Source organism: Cnephaeus nilssonii (genome assembly GCF_951640355.1).
Source record: "Cnephaeus nilssonii genome assembly, chromosome: 17".
NCBI lineage: Eukaryota > Metazoa > Chordata > Mammalia > Chiroptera > Vespertilionidae > Cnephaeus > Cnephaeus nilssonii.
In genome coordinates this window covers 10,134,287-10,150,323 of record NC_137088.1, presented here as the reverse complement: position 1 = coordinate 10,150,323, position 16,037 = coordinate 10,134,287, and the positions used below count along the sequence as shown (strand labels likewise).

The following is a 16,037-nucleotide window of genomic DNA, read 5'->3' as shown; positions in this document are numbered from 1 at the left end:
TTTGATGTCTCTTATGATCCGAGCATTAACATGATAACTGTCAAGATGATGCCTGTGTCCTCCATTGAAGGACTGTTGTGTTCTCTAATCTGCCATTGCTCAAAAGGGTGTTGTGTGGAACCTCCCGTTTTCTACATAATGCTTCTCTCATACACTGTTTGGAAAACACTCACGGAGATTCAGAGTACACACAAGTCTCTGAGAAGTCCTGCAGTGAGGAACCGATTTATATTCTGTTAACCCAGAACTTCCCAAACCTATTCTTAACATTGAAAGTTCTTTTCCAGATAACACCCATTAACATCCCTCAGAACTAGGGTTCCTTAGGAGAACTCTGGGAGATGCTGGCCTCATGCGTGGCCATCACGGCACAGTTGCCAACTGCTCTTTGGCCCATTCTCTCATTTTGACAGGGGTCTCCCCAGCAGCCCCAGGAGGTCGGCAGGGATGCTCTTGCTACCTTGTGTTATAGACGAGGAAACGGAGATTCAGCCAGGACTTGGCAAAAGCCACCGAGAGAGTGACAGGCAGAGCTGGGCCGACCTCTCAGGTGCTCTTTTCCACCTGCATCATACTGCCATCAGACGGACAGATGCCTGCTGTCCTTCAGCTGAAGATGAGGATGACATCGTGACCAAATGTGAAGGCAGGACCCGTAGCGTTTTCCCTGAGATCTACAGGGGCTTATTCTGTCCTGGCCCTTCCCAAGATGGGCAAGATATTGTTGGTGCTTCTTTCAGGCTACCCATGGTCCTCAGCTCACAGGTAAACTAAGTTATATGTAGCAACCTGACCCCAAAACTATTACCCTCCGATCTTCCAGATTCTCAATGTCACATCAACTAAAGCAGAAATCTTTCAGGAGGAAACAACCAAAACAACAGCTACAACAAAGCAAGCAGCAGTCGGATTAGGACATAGGAGCGTGTGAAAAACAAACAAACAACCTGCAGAAGTTATGAAAGGGCCAGAAGTTTCTTGCAGGAGAGCTCAGGTCAACCCCAGCCTTGAGTGTGTGGAAGGAAGTAATTGCCAGAGCAGCAGGGAGGAGTGCACAGCTTCCTTTCATTAGACCCATCCTGTCCCAGCTCCTGGGGGCAGAGTCTTGGGGCCTACCTGGGACAGGAGGGTTGGGCTCAAGCCAACACCTCCTTCCACTAATCTTTCTCTCAGGAAGTTAATGCAAGGATCTTTGTAGCCAGCAGGGCCAGCCTCTCACACATTGGTGGAGTGTCTGAGTAGGTAAAGGCATATGTATCATTTGACCTACCAGTAGACAGTTTTCCAAGTGGTTGTACCAATTTATACTTCCACCAGCAGCGTATGAGCATTCCAGTTGACCCATGTTAACTTGGCTTCACAGAAGAGGAATGAGACACTTAGGAGCTGAATTAACGTGCCCACAGTCAGTAAAAGGTAGGCTTAGGACAGTGGTCAGCAAACTGCGGCTCTGTTGACTAATGAGTTTGCTGACCACTGCTAGACTAAATGTTACCGTGTAGTTGGAAGCTGTGAGGATGAGGCAATTGTGGCATATTGTGTGCAAAGAGGTAAAGGGTAGTATATGACAGTGGTAGGCAAACTCATTAGTCAACAGAGCGGCAAACCGCAGCTCGCGAGCTGCATGTGGCTCACGAGCCGCAGTTTGCCGACCACTGGCCTAGGATGTAAACAAAAGACTGTCTGATTTCAGAGGCTTGTCACTGGCATGCACCCCTCCACATACACCCTGCTCTCTGCACAAAGGAGGCAAGTTCCAGGCCGATGGCCATCGTTGTCAATCTGTTACCTTTTTACCTCTCTCTTCCACCATCTCTCTGTGGCCAGGCTGTCAAAGAGGGGAGACCCAACCCAGCAGTCTCATGGGATGTTCCCAGGAAGGGGGCACTCGGGCACCTCGTCTGAAGTCTTCATGTTTACAGATGAGGAAACCGAGCCTTGAAAAACTGAGCATTTTCAAAGCACGTTCAGGTTTATGATTTCTGCATGGCACTTTGCGGCAGACTGTGAGAAAGGCTAGCAGAGCCCCTGTTTTACAGGAAAGCAGATGGAAACTGAGATAGACTCAAGCACAGAGCAGGTTTTGGTAGTTGTGGAGAGAATCGTAATAAGCATCACTCATCAGACATTTTCCCTTGTGCCAGATGCTCATGACATTTTTCACACAAGAAGACCTCATACATCCTCCTATGAGCCTAAGCATTCAATAATCTCATTTGATGGAGGGGGAACCAAGACTTAGAAAGGCTAGTGATCTGCCCATGTCTCAAGCGGAGAGCTGGGATTTGAACTTGGCCTGTGTTGGACCATTGCATGAAATAGGAGCCCGGACTCAGAAGAGGTGGCCAAACTCTATCCTACAGACCTGTATTCACTTCAGGCTGGAGGCTCCTCTAAGTAAAATCAACTCTATGGGGTTTGGGGGCTGGGGGTGGGGGAGGGGGCAAACTGGGGAGAAGAGGACAGTGAGCAGTCAGAAGTGAAGAATGTAGAGGGCGCCAAAGAGAAGCTGCTGCCTCTAGTTTATCAGCCAGGTCATTTTGAGGAACAAAGGACTTGATGTTCCGGTTTAAATCCTCCCACTTGCAGTCTTTATTTTTTTAAAAAAAAAGGAAAAAAAAAAAAAAAGGCTACTCACTGACCACAAGAACTCCACGCCCTGCATCTGCCTATCCTTCCATTCCCAGCCCTCAATTGCTCCACAAGTTCTGGGAACACCTCATTGCCACCTCCCTCGCCCAACTCAACTCCACCCCACCCTACCCTATCCAATCCCCTTAAGACAGAGCTCCCCAGAGAGAAGTGCAGTCAAGTGACCAAAAAAAACACACCAAAACCCTTCGAGTGAACTCAGCTCCAGGAAGTGGCCACCGGTGGGCATTGTGGCCATTCATGGACACCCAACTCGACAAAAAGAAGAATTTTTCCCCCTTTCTTATTCTGATCACCTGAGAACCCCCAGAGTCCTATCTCCATCATTACACAGGAAGCTGAGGACTTCCTACTCTATCAGGATCTTGAACCTTGCAAACAGAGACTCTGAAAGCTCTAGAAACAAAGACTTCGTGGACAAAATCCCTTGACGCCAGAGTAAGTGGCACCTGTCTTTTCTGTCTTGTCAGTTTCTGTGTAGGGCACTCTTGGTTTGAATACATGTAGGTAACTAGGCAGGACTGTGGTCCTGCTCACGTTGCAGGGGATCATTGCTTTATCTGTCTATCTCCTCAAACGGAAAGTGGGGGGAGGGATTCTTCGAGGACCAGGCAGATGTCTGAGTAGCCAGTTGATGCACTTGTAAGGCAGTGAACCGTGTAGCCATACCGAGAGTGGGTAGATTTATAAGACTGGGTACTCATGCATAAAATAGGTTTTCATTTTTTGCTAAGTAAGGGAGGCTTTCTTGAATGATAGGTTGTTGGTTACTGATTTAAAAAGTCAGCCCAGTATTAAGGGACAAGAGGCACTTTCTGTGGAAGGCTATTCAAGAGGAAATTACTTGCCAAGTTTCCCCGTGTAAATGAAAGCCATACGTGTTGTATGAAGTCATTGTAGCAAGAGGGAGGTAGGAATTAGAAAAGCCCCTGCAGGTGCAAGGACGCTCTGGTACTGAACCAACTTCTTAAGAAGACTAGAACCAGGGATCCTCAAAGTCAGACGGTGGGCTGAGTTTGAAGGAGGTAGAATTTCACTCCCCTGAAGGCAGGGAGTTGGCCAGATGACTTCTTGGGATGCATCTATTCTGTTTTACTAACAAAGAGGCAGCAGAATTTTGTTCCAAAGATGGAGGGGCACGGAGGCTGCTTGGAGGTATCTACTTCAACTGTTCCTCCGTATCTGGAGGGTCTCAGATTTCCAGAGTTAGAAGTTCCCAGAAGTTTGCAAAACCTGCCACCAGGCTGGGTGCCACTCATTGACTTGTTAGTCCCCGCTCTGACTGGCAGGACAGCTCTTAGGCTATTGAGACTGGGGCTGGGGGGTGGGGGAGGCATTGATGTGCTGCTAAATATTTCATAATAGGTTCTCCTGAAAAGAGCCCTGATTTCTAGTCGTGCCAATTTCCGCGTGTAAATATTCCAACTGTGGTTGATTTCAAGCTACCAAATGCTGAATGTGGAGTTGGGAGGACATGCAAACAGTTGGTTCTTATGAGCCAGGGTAAGCCAGCTGCACACCACCAGGCCCAATGTCTTTACCCTCGCAGACTGCCCTTTCTCTGCTCAGAGACTCTTCAATTCCCAGGCGGGAGGATAATGGCATTGAAAGGTTCCTGGCTCCAGGACCAGAACTGACCACTGTGTAATGACCTGGGGGCAGACTTTTGCAGCTAAAACTACAGCATAGCTGGCAGGTTGGATGGCAACAGGGTCCTTGGTTTCTCCTCTAAGTCCCCTCACCCCCCCAGCCCATCTCCCTTTGGGAGTGAAAGGTTCGGAGTGGGTCAGGATCGAACACCTATGACATGAAGCCATAATGTATCAACAGAGCTTTTATTTCAGACGTCTGGGTGCAGGTGGGCTGAATCCAAAAAAAGGAGTCAGCCTCCACTGAAGGAGGGGAAGGCTTTTTTTCAGCTATTGCTGGCTGCAGGCAGTTTCTGCTGGCGTAAGGGTCCGGTCCTTCTATCTCCCATCACCAGATGTCCTCTGATTATCTAATCTATTCGGTGCTCAAGGCTGCAAGCTTTCTGCAAGATATCTGCTAAGCACAATAAGTTTCCTCTGCCCCGTTTTATTCTCTTTAACCCTTTCAGGGAGCAGTGTGTCCTGGAGTTACTCCATGGTGCCCAACAAGTTGGGAAAACAGGGACTGGAGTTGGAGGTCGGGGGTATGGAGATGGCTCTGCTTAAATGGCATCTGACAATGCTGACTCAATGTGCCTTCACCTTGGCCAAAATTCCCCCCAAAACTGGGCTCATGGGGTCAGTCTTACACTAGTTGTTCTTTGTGCTTCCAAAGTGCTTGTTGCTTCCCTGTAAACCCACTGGGCCCCGAAATGCTGACTGTCGAGCTGATCTGCCAGCACTGGCAATGGCAGCAGAAATCCGAAGTTGTCAACACAGCTTTGTTAGTGACTGCCAGCCTAGGTTTCTCCAGAAAGAGGGCTAATTATTCAATCAAGGGCCAAGTCCAAAGGTGGAGGAGTGAGCCAGAGGAATGGATTTGGCAGGAAATAACAGCCCCCCAGCTGGGGTACCCAACACCCCCCATGTGCATTAATTTCCAATGGCCACTGCAGAAGTGTACATTAATAAGCAGGAAGCGTTCATTAAGCAGTGTAGAAGGAAGAGCACTAGAAACTCCAGATTGAAGATGGGGATTCTGATATTGCTAGGATCACCAAAGGAGGAACGCATGAGGCCGAAAGTGGTAAAGAATTGTAAGTTTATTAGGTCATCTGGAAACCAGATGGGCTGAGCCCCCAAATGGCATCCCTGACCCAGGGACAGGGAGTCAGAGATTTTAAAAGACTCTAGATGTTGTTGTTTTTTTCCGTGTGGAATTCTCTGGGTGGGTCCAGATCCTGGGCAAGTCCGGAGGGGAAAGTTACTGGTCTTAGCAAATAGAATGTGGTCTAAGTGAAAGGGAATGTCGGTTTCGAAATGATCTAAAGGTCGGTTTTGAAATGATCTAAAGGTCAGGAGTATCAATTCGATTATTTGATCAGGCCTAACATTCCAGCCTTTTCGTTTTATGGAATAGGGACAGAGGTCATTTCTTCCATAGTTATTTCCTGCTGAGAGGGGACATCAAGATCAAAAGGGGATGGACTTTGATTACAGTTGGCTAGAACACTGTATAGATGCCTCCTGGTTGGAGCGAGGGGTTGCAGCAGCATAATTTCCCCGAGAGACTGGTTGGCAAAGGCTCAAAGGTGGTCCTAAAGGAAAGATGAAAAATGGCGCAGAATACAGGGGTCAAAAACAATGATGCGGAATAGGAATGTTAATGGTCCTATGATGGGAAGTAGGCAGGTATACCAATTTATATTTTTTAGCCAGTAGTCCAATGAAGTTGACTGACCTCTAATCTTTGTGGCCCTTTCTGTTAATTTTTGGATGGCATCCCTGACTAGGCCAGACTGATTGACATAAAAACAATATTCTTCTTCAAGAAAGAGGTGTAGTTAGGATGTGTAGACCTCTCTGATTTTGGAAGGTGACAGCCGCTAATGAATCTATCTGATCCTGGATTTGAACTAAACTTTTGGCAAGGTCATCTAGGCTTTCTTGTAGGTCCTGAGACAGGAGTTCAAAATATGATAGAGCAGTGTTTAAGCCCCTATGCCAGTTCCAGCACCTGCTGAGATACTAAGGGTTATGAGGAGAGGGGTTATCTGGACTCCCCTTTTGTGTTGGATATGATGGGTTACGGGGACAGGTAAGACTAATTATTAGGGGCTACGTCCTCGTTGGGTGAGAGAAAGACTGGAGTACAGGACCCCGTCCAGTTGCTCACCCCTGTTTTGAGTAGAACTCTGTCTCCTGTTAAGAAGGGATGTAGAAAAAAAAAATCTCTAGCACATGCCAAATCATTAATTACAGTCAGTGTTTGATTAGGATGCGGGGTGGAGTTTATATGTGATACCCAAGGCTGAGGAAACCTGTTGAGTGACTTGGGAAGTAAAAGCTTGTCCTGAGGCAGCCACCGTGTCACTTGTCTGGTTTTGCTGCTTTTCTGGGCCTGGAGCTGAAATACAACTGAGGCCTAGATGTTATTTTTAGGAAGGAAAAGGTCAGGGGTCCAAACTGCCTGACTAGTGATAGAAAAGGGGAGGACAGGTTATCCTGGGGGCAAGGTTCTTGTTTTCCCAGTTTTGCCCAGAGCTTTCTGCCCTGGTGAGTCCATCATCCTTGCTCTGGGGGGTCTCTCTAACATTTCCCTCCTCAAGGATTTTTTGGCACTGAATTTTTTCCCTTCAAAGGGACGATGAGGCATTTGTGATGGTGTCTAGGGGTGGTATTTCCTGAGTACAAATAGGGCTTGTAACCTGGTGGAGATAAACTGTGTTGTACATTTTACTATTATTGGGGCCAAAGCTAGAATGACAAGAATTATGACAAATGGTCTGGTGAAAGGAAAGAGACATTAGTTTGGAGCCAAATATTATAAAGTTTATATTTTTAGGTTCAGTATAGAGTTTTAAATATATATAAGAGGTACCTGTTACCCCTGAGAATTTGCTGTTTGAACTCAGCTCTGAATCTTTGTAAGTTCCTTCCTAGAGCAGGCTGAATTTTCTAGAATATTATTTTAAAACATTATACGCCAGTGGTGCCACCGGGAGGCAGAAAACACATATATACAGACAGACAAACATATGTATACAGATAGACAAATACGTGAAGACCATACACATGATTTAAATTATAAATTTTTCCTTTGCTTTTGATGACTTTTAAGAATGTTAGGAAAGGGGAGAGAAATTCCTAAATGCCAAGCAGGAAGACTTGGTGAGGCTTTGAATGGTAGTGTCAAGGACTGTGAACGAGCAGTGGAAATAAAAGTCTAGGCTCCAATCTAAGAGCTTAAGCAACAGGAGAGAGCCTGGATGGGGCTGCTTTAGCTTACTAGGGGTCCCTTCGGACATCAGGGATGATCAGGTCCTGATTCACTGGACAAACTCTTCTACAGCTTTCACAAACCTTTCTACAATTTGCACAAACCTTTTTTTCTCATTCAGAAATAACCAACATTGGAATAACTCCATTTCAATCCTTGTATTAAACTCATACAATTTTTCCAACTTAATTAGAATTCTTAACTCTTAGAAAAGCTAAGAGCAGGCAAATTTAAAACTTGTCTAGCAATCAATGTTTCAGTATTTTATGTTATTTTAAAATATTTAGATGTTGGTCATTTAACCGAACAATGCTCCAAAGCTTTTAAGTTACCAAAATTTTTGGAAAATTACATATAGGCATAGGAGGCTGGAGAAAAGGTGGAGGGGAGAAGGGAGCAGGCCCCTCCAGCCTGTTCTAGGACTGCAGTTTCCAGGCCTCCAGCCACTTGGATTTAAAACTGCCACATTTTTCCTTAGCGACAACACGCTGAGGTTTGGGTGATAATGAGTTCAGCTTCTGGTAGTAGCAGGACCGTTAAGTAATCGTTTGCGGTTTTGCAGTCCAGAAAGTTGTTCTTTGGGAAGGAGGAGGTGAGAAGGCGCTGAGGTGAGTGCAGTTTTCAGAGCATTAAAGGGGGTAAGAATGCTGGCCTTGGGATCTAAAGGCTCAGTGAGGGGTCCCTTTGCCATCATAGAGGGGCTTTTTGAGAAGACTCAAGTTGGGAACTCAGAGGCAAAAGTGCCCAGTGAACCTGAGAAAGGAGAGTATTTCTTGTCCAGAGTAGGGGACAGTCATGGAGGAGATAAGGCATTTATGGTCTAAGGTAATGGCTTGGCTTTATGGGGTGAGAGTGAAACCGAGGTAGGTGATTATGAGGGGATGCACAGTGGCCCCGGTTGGGCACTGAGGTAGGAAGAGAAAAGAGTGGATAAAGGGGGTGTCTAGTAAGATGATGTAAGGTGGCTGTGAGACTAATCCATCAACCCCCATAATAGAGACTAAGGAGGGGATGAGGGTCCTGGTGAACTTGAGGAAGGCAGAATAAGTGGCCCCAGTGTCAATTAAAAAGGAGATCGGCTTACCTGCCACCATAATTGTTCCCCGAGGCTCTGTCCTGGTGATGTAAGTCTGTGGGCTTTGTCAGGGCCTGGGCAGCTTCAGTCTTCGGTGGCCAGTCCCAGGAGGTCTGGGAGCTGCACACCGGGTCCAGAGGGTGGCCTTGCTGGACTGGCTGAGGTCTGACCTGGAGGGGCCAGACTACAGTCTGATTTCCAGTGGCCTTCCCTTCCGCACCTTGGGCAGGGCCCAGGAGGGGTCTCAGGTTTGGGCAGGACTTGGCCCAGTGTCCTTCCTTGTTGCATTTGAAGCACGGGCCCGGAGGAGGCTTAGCCCTTACTTACCCTTGTTGGAGGACCGGCACTTCATTTGGGGTTCGTGAGAGTGGTGGCTAGGAGCTGAAAGGCCTCCTTCTGGGCCTCAGCCTTGGCCTGATCTCACCTTTGTTTTTGGATTTGGGTCTTATTGTCTCTATTATTAAAGACCTTAAAGGCCAGGTTAACCAGGTCTTTTTGAGGGGTGTGTGGGCCTGTGTCTATTTTTTGAAGTTTATGGTGTATGTTGGGGGCTGATTGGGCTGATGGATGTTCAGAAGAAGGATTCCCTCAGGGAAGGTGGGGTCCAAGGTGGTAAATTTCTTTAGGCCTCTGTGAGGCAGGAGAGGAAGAGAGCTGGGTTTTCGCCAGGGCCCTGAGTGATTTCATTGAGTTTGTCATAGTTGACCACCTTATGGGCAGCCTTTTGAGTCTGGCAATGAGACAGGTGATTATATGGCTATGGAGCCAGCGCCCTGGAGGATTAACCTGATAGTCCCATCTCAGGTCAGTTTGGGGACCGCGCCAGAACCAAACAGGTTGGCCGTTGTGTCCTCTCTATGGAGAGCATGGGCATAGTCCTGAGCTGCTAGCCATACGTGCTCCTTCTTCTCTGGGGTGAGCGAGGAGGACAGGATGACTTAGATGTCGTGCCAGGTCAGTCATAGGACTGGGTCGGGTACTCAAATTCCTTAATAAAAATGGTCGGATTGGTGGAAAAATAACCTCATCTTTTTCCAATCTGGGAAAGGTCAGATGTAGAGAATGGGATGTGTACCCGGACTATCCCCTTGGTTCCTGCTCCTCCCCTCAGGGGTAGAATGGGCGCAGGAATAGAAGTGGCTGTTGAGGAAGGCAGTCTTTGGTGGCCCAAGAGCGAGGGTTAGGTGGGGAAAAGCTGTATTGAACTCAAGTTCTCAGGATTTGGGCTCTCAGGGGCCTGGAGAAAAGGTGGTTGCTGGTTAGGGGGGTGGGGTCTGGGTTTGGGGAATCTAGAGCAGGTGAGAGAGGTCGGTGGTCTGCCGTGTCAAAAGAAGATTCAGAATCAGAAGTGTTAGGGGTATGATGTTTTGTATGAAGGAGAAGGATCTGATTAAGGGTAAAAAAGGCCTGGACATAGGGAATGTCTTTTCCATTGCAGTGACAGCAATTACCTAAATCGCACCATGTGTTAAAATCAAAAGTGCCCTTTTCAGGCCCATTGAGACTCATTGTCTAGTTTATATTGTGGGCAAACAGTGTTACAAACGAAAACGAGGCTCTTGGGCCTGATCTCCTCCATGAGTCTAAGGCGGTCAAGATTTTTAAGGAGACAGCCAAGAGAGGTTGTTTTAGGGGGTGCGGAGGGAGTGTTCCTCATGATAAGGAGAATAAGTGTGGCCCATGAGAGAGGAAGGGTGAGTGACAGACCACAAGTCCAAAGGTGACTGTTTAGGGCAGACATCCCTACCACTATACAAATCACCAGGAGAAACGAGGGGTGACGCTCCAGACAGGGCGCCCCCAGTCTAGAAGGACCTGAGGCTGTACAGCCAAGGCGTCTTCTGGCCTAGCGCTAGGACTTTTGAGAAGACAGACTTTTGAGAAGCCAGTGAGAGTAAGTGGACAGAAGACTCACGATAAGGGAAATCATCACTCACCTAGAGAAGATTAGCCGGTGTGGGGTGGAGGGTCAGCAATGGGAAGGAGAGGTTCCCGATCTGGTGGCCTCCTTGGCTGGTTCGGAAGGAGGCCTAATTGAGTCCTATGATCATGTCACTCCAGTAGAATTTGGAAGTAAGCCCAGGACGAGCTGCCGCTGCCTACCTCTCTCTGAGGAGCAAACTTGGGGTGACCGAAGCTGGGGCAATGGCTCCCATCCCCTGGGGAACCCTCCTGGCACCAAATGTTAGGGTCACTGAAGGAGGTACGCACAAGGCCTAAAGTGGTAAATAATTATAAATTTATTAGTTCATCTGGAAACCAGATGGGCTGAGCCCCCAGATGGCATCAGCACCTAGGGATGGGGAGTCAGAGATCTTAAAGGACTCTAGGCAGGCCTTTTTTTGGCAGGGAATTTTCTGTGCAGGTCTGGATCCTGGGCAAGTCCAGAGGGGAAAGTTACTGGTCTTAGCAGATGAAATGTGGTCTAAGTGAACAGGAATGTCAGTTTTGAAATGATCTAAAGGTCAGTTTCCCAGGGAGGGGATATTGATTCGATTATTTGATCAGACCTAACAAATATAGATGCCACCTACTTTACTGACTGGTGTTTAAGTCAAAGCAATTCAGATTGGCAGAAACATATTGAAAATTTCAAAGCACAGTTCACATGGGAAGGGCTGTTGTGTTCATCATTGTCAGGCAGAATTCACTTTCTAGATTTACTACATAGAGATGGGGGGTGGGGCTGGGAGGACTTGGGGGACATCAGCCAGAATAGGATTGCAGCCTGGGACACATCTGGTGGCAACAGGCCTCAGGGAAGGAAGTCCCCTAATACTTACTAAGGTCCTGGTAAGTGTCCGGGGTGGCTTTTCTCATACTTTACCTTACAGTAGCCCTTCAAGGTAACTGTTACTTTCTCACACTACAGGTGAGGAACTGAGGCTCAGAGAGGTAGATTAACTTCTTCAAGGTCACACAGTTGGTCAGTTACACCAAAGCCCATGCTCCCTTTGGGGAGGTGTCTTCAATAGGTGGTCAGAAAGAATTGAAAAGGACGGTTAAAAAGCCGGGGTTGAGGCGTCCTGTAATAGCCATCTATCATTTTGTTTGTGTTTGTTTTTGCTTGTCTCAAGGCAACCTTGGGTAAAAATATTTAAAAGCTTAGGAAGCAGAATTTCAGTGTCCATCTGGTTGTTGTGTAACACCTCATGGCTTGAGGCTGTTCTGAGCTCTTCCTCCTCAGAAGCTCCTCCTCTTCTCACCAGGTTGCCCCACTCCACCCAGCCTGAGCTTTCCTCTGAATCCTTACAGCTCTCACAGGAGGCCCACAGTTACTGTAGACCTGCCTGTGCCCCATCAGGGCCATGTAATGTGGGCCAGGCTGAGCTCACCTTCGTGTCCTTGATGCCTTCTATGAAGAGATGGGGTTGGCCTCCTAGAATTTAACTATGGCAACACTACTGGGGTTTGGGTGGGATAATTTCTGCCCTGTAGCACATCCTTGGCCCTGCCTAACAGATGACAGGAGCATCCCTAGCCTTCGTGGCAACCAAAAAAAGATCTAAAGTCTACACATTTTCACATGCCCCCCCCCCCCCACACCCTGTGTCACTCCAGCTGAGAAACTTTTTAGCCCCAAAAGCCATGAAGACCCATTGGTTAGTTTTTGACTCTCAGCCAGGACTGTTTTCCTTCCCATGTCCTTCTCTGGACTCCAAAGTGCAAGGTCATTGCTCTGTAATTGGAGGCAGTGGTTTCGGGGATGGGCACCGGGTTGGAGCTCCAGCTCTCATTCTCACCAGATATGTGCTCTAACCACTCGGAACTTCCGTGTCATCGCCTCTAAAATGGGGAACAATATTGGTGCCCCTCCAGGCTTGTTTAACACCAAGTCCAATGCCAAGTCCATAGGAAACACGAGGGAAGCATTGGTGATGAAGAATGTGGGGAGGTCTCCCTTTGTCTGGGTTCTCCATCCATCGGACTTTTCCTTCACAATGCTCATCGCCAAAGTAATTGAATTCATGACATGTGCGCTCAGTTGTTTACTGTCCCTGTCCCCTCCATTAATCTCTAGTTTCCATGAGGGCAGAGAGGACCTGGGTCCCCCTTGCTTAGCGTTGGGTCCCAGGGCGTGGTGCACAGGAGGCACTCAGCAAACAGTTGTCAAGTGGATGAGGACATATAATCACTGCCTTGTCTTTGTTGTCCATAGACCACTGCCTTTGACAGCAAAGTAATACAGAAACCATCTTCCTGGACCCATGGGAGAAGCCAGCATGGAAAATTCAACCACTCCACAGGTCTATGATGTGACCACAGAATATGACTATGAGGACTCAACCCCATGCCAGAAAGGAGAGGTGAGGGCTTTAGGGTCTCAGCTGCTGCCCCCCTTGTACTCCCTGGTATTTGTCATTGGCCTGGTTGGCAACATCCTGGTGGTCCTGGTCCTCATGCAATATAAGAGGCTCAAGAGCATGACCAGCATCTACCTCCTCAACCTGGCCGTGTCTGACCTGCTCTTCCTCTTCACGCTGCCCTTCTGGGTTGACTACAATCTGAAGGATACCTGGAGGTTCAGCGAAGGCACGTGTAAGTTGCTGTCGGGGCTTTACTACATAGGCCTGTACAGTGAGATCTTTTTCATGATCCTGCTGACCATCGACAGGTACCTGGCCATTGTCCATGCCGTGTTCGCTCTGCGGGCCCGGACTGTCACCTTTGGTATCATCAACAGCCTCATCACCTGGGTCCTGGCCATCCTGGCTGCCATCCCGGGCTTTTACTTTTCTAAGATCCAGTGGGAGGTCACTCATTACACCTGCAGCCTTCATTTCCCTCACCAACACCTAAAACAGTGGCAACAGTTCCAGGCTCTGAAAATGAACATCTTGGGACTGATTCTGCCCCTGGTGATCATGATCGTCTGCTACACAGGAATTATAAAGATTCTGCTCAGACGTCCCAATGAGAAGAAGGCCAGAGCCGTCCGCCTGATTTTTGTCATCATGATCCTCTTCTTTCTCTTTTGGACCCCCTACAACCTGACTGTGTTTATTTCTGCTTTTCAAAGTGACATTTTGGTTAATGAGTGTGAGCAGAGCAAACAGCTGGACCTGGCCATCCAGGTGACGGAGGTGATCGCCTACACGCACTGCTGCGTCAACCCCATCATCTATGTCTTTGTGGGCGAGAGGTTCCGCAAGTACCTGCGCCAGCTGTTCCACAGGCTCCTGGTCGTGCGCCTGGGCAAATGGCTCCCCTTCCTCCGCACCGAGAGGCTGGAGAGGACCAGCTCCACGTCCCCCTCCACCGCGGAGCAGGAGCTCTCCAATGGGTTCTGACTAAGACCACTGCAAGAGCCGCCTGGCCGGCCCGCTGGCGGAGAGGAGGCAGCTGGGCTGTCCCCGGCAGACCCGGACCATAGGCACGGCGTGGAAAGACGGGCACCCTCTAGGGTTGAGGTGGTCTTAGCCTAAATCACCTCTGGGGCTTGCGTCTTCTCTATGAACTTCTCCCTGGAAATGAATGAGTGAACGGGAGACCATTCCAGAAGACCAGACAAAGGGTGCCCGTGAAGGGCTTGGGCCCAAAAAAGGGTTTCAGACTTGTGAACATTCACATTTGTAAACAAAGCCACTGAGCACCCCCTCTCCTCTATCCCCGCCACCAAGGAACTTGCAAATAGTGACTTCCCACCCGTGACTTGGCTCAGAGCCTGGAGCCAGTCAGGAGCCAGCAGCTGCCTCCCCTGCAACCCCCCACCCCACTGCAGGGTTTGGGCTCCTGGAAACCCTGAGAAACATAGAACTCGTGATGGAAGAACTTGAGTCCTAATGGGAAATAGGACTGGGAAACTGCTGTTGGCAGTGGAACTTCCCTTAAGGAGGATTTTTGTATCTACAAATAGCAAGCAGTTCAGGCAGTGGTCTCCACACAGACCATGTGGGTAATGTGTGTGCTTGTGGAAACAGCCATAGAAGGGAGGGGAGTCATTATTCCCATGACCATTCCTTTCTTCCTGAATATTTCTGGAATCTCCCTTCCCTGTCAGTCAGGTGCTGGGGCAGGAGATTCTGATGGCTTTATGGCAGAAATTACTAACAGGCTAAAGGAGACTGGCTTGCTTTTCTTCCTCTGGATCTCTGGCTCCCACCTTGCGCCCATCATTAGAAAAACGACCAGTGTGTGAGCTGATGGCGTTGAGGCTGGAAGACAAGAGACTGTCTACAGGCAGCACGGGGTGGGGACTCTGTCTTGATGTAGGAGGTTGAGAGGGACCTTAACTCATTTACCCTAAATGTCTCTAACACTTCACCACTCACCAGGCACCTCCCATTTATCATGCTCTGTTCCCTTGTTCCTAAGATTTGTATTTCCTTAAAAACCATTTTCCAATAACAAAAATTGTTTCTAAAAATGCTTTAAAACACAAAGGGGAAAAAACTCGGACATCAAAATCACCCACAAATCCCACTGCCTAAAGGCAACCGCTGTACATTTTTTGTATACTTTCTTTTAGTTTGTTTTTTCTCTGGTGCGTGTTTATGATTATAATGAAGATGGACTTTGGTATTCACCCTTCTGCTCTTGTTGTTCTTAAGTAGTAGTGTGTTCGATTGCTCTTCCAATAAATTATTTCAAAGCTTTGTTTTGGTGTCTGCACTGAATTCTATGAAACAGATACACTTGAACTTGCCTGTTTTCCTTTATTTTTGCTTGCACAAATCAATTCAATCCCATGCGGCAACTGAGGACCTGCTCCAGTCAAAGCAAACCTTGGGAAGCACAGGTACAGGATGGAGGTCTCCTCTCCAAGAGCCCTCTGCTCAGTGAGGTGGACAGACACAAGGACACCAACAGAGCCCAGGTGGGATGGGTGGGGCAGCCATGGAGCCCATGGTGCCAGGACAGCCAAGGGAAGGAAGAAATGCACCCGAAGGGACTGGGCACCCCCCCTACAACACAGTGACACCACTGGGCTGGCCTCTCTCTTTAGACATGCTCTTACCAAGCCACCCTTCCATTCAGGTGGGGACCTACTATGTGTTTTCTTAAATGTTTTTATTGATTTCAGAGAGATGAAGGGAAAGGGAGCGAGGGATAGAAACATCAATGATGAGAGAGAATCATTGATAGGCTGCCTCCTGCATGCCCCACACTGGGAATCGAGCCAGCAACCTAGGCACTGTTTGGGAATTGAACCGTGACCTCCTGGTTCAAGGGTTGATGCTCAATCACTGAGCCACACTGGCTGAGCAGGGGAACTGCTATGTTTGCAGGTAATCTTTTTGCAAAGAAACTCGTACCATGAAGGGTTAGCAAACTTTTGTCTGGGGAGAAGGAGGTCACACTGCCCTAGGGTTTTCTTGACCCAGCAATCCCACTTCCGGATATATATCCAAAGGATCATGATCTCAAACAGAAATCTGTGTCCCCTTGTTTATTACCGAAT

At 48.2% G+C, this 16,037-nt stretch overlaps 1 protein-coding gene across 1 annotated transcript; it reads left to right on the top strand.

Moving 5' to 3' along the window:
* The first annotated feature begins 2,746 nt into the window (after positions 1-2,746).
* On the top strand, positions 2,747-15,231 carry CCR1 (C-C motif chemokine receptor 1). The gene is made up of 2 exons (XM_079795085.1): positions 2,747-3,090; positions 12,795-15,231. The coding sequence occupies exon 2, from the start codon at positions 12,844-12,846 to the stop codon at positions 13,924-13,926; it is 1,083 nt and encodes a 360-aa protein (XP_079651211.1). The 5' UTR covers positions 2,747-3,090; positions 12,795-12,843; the 3' UTR covers positions 13,927-15,231.
* Positions 15,232-16,037: the final 806 nt, after the last annotated feature.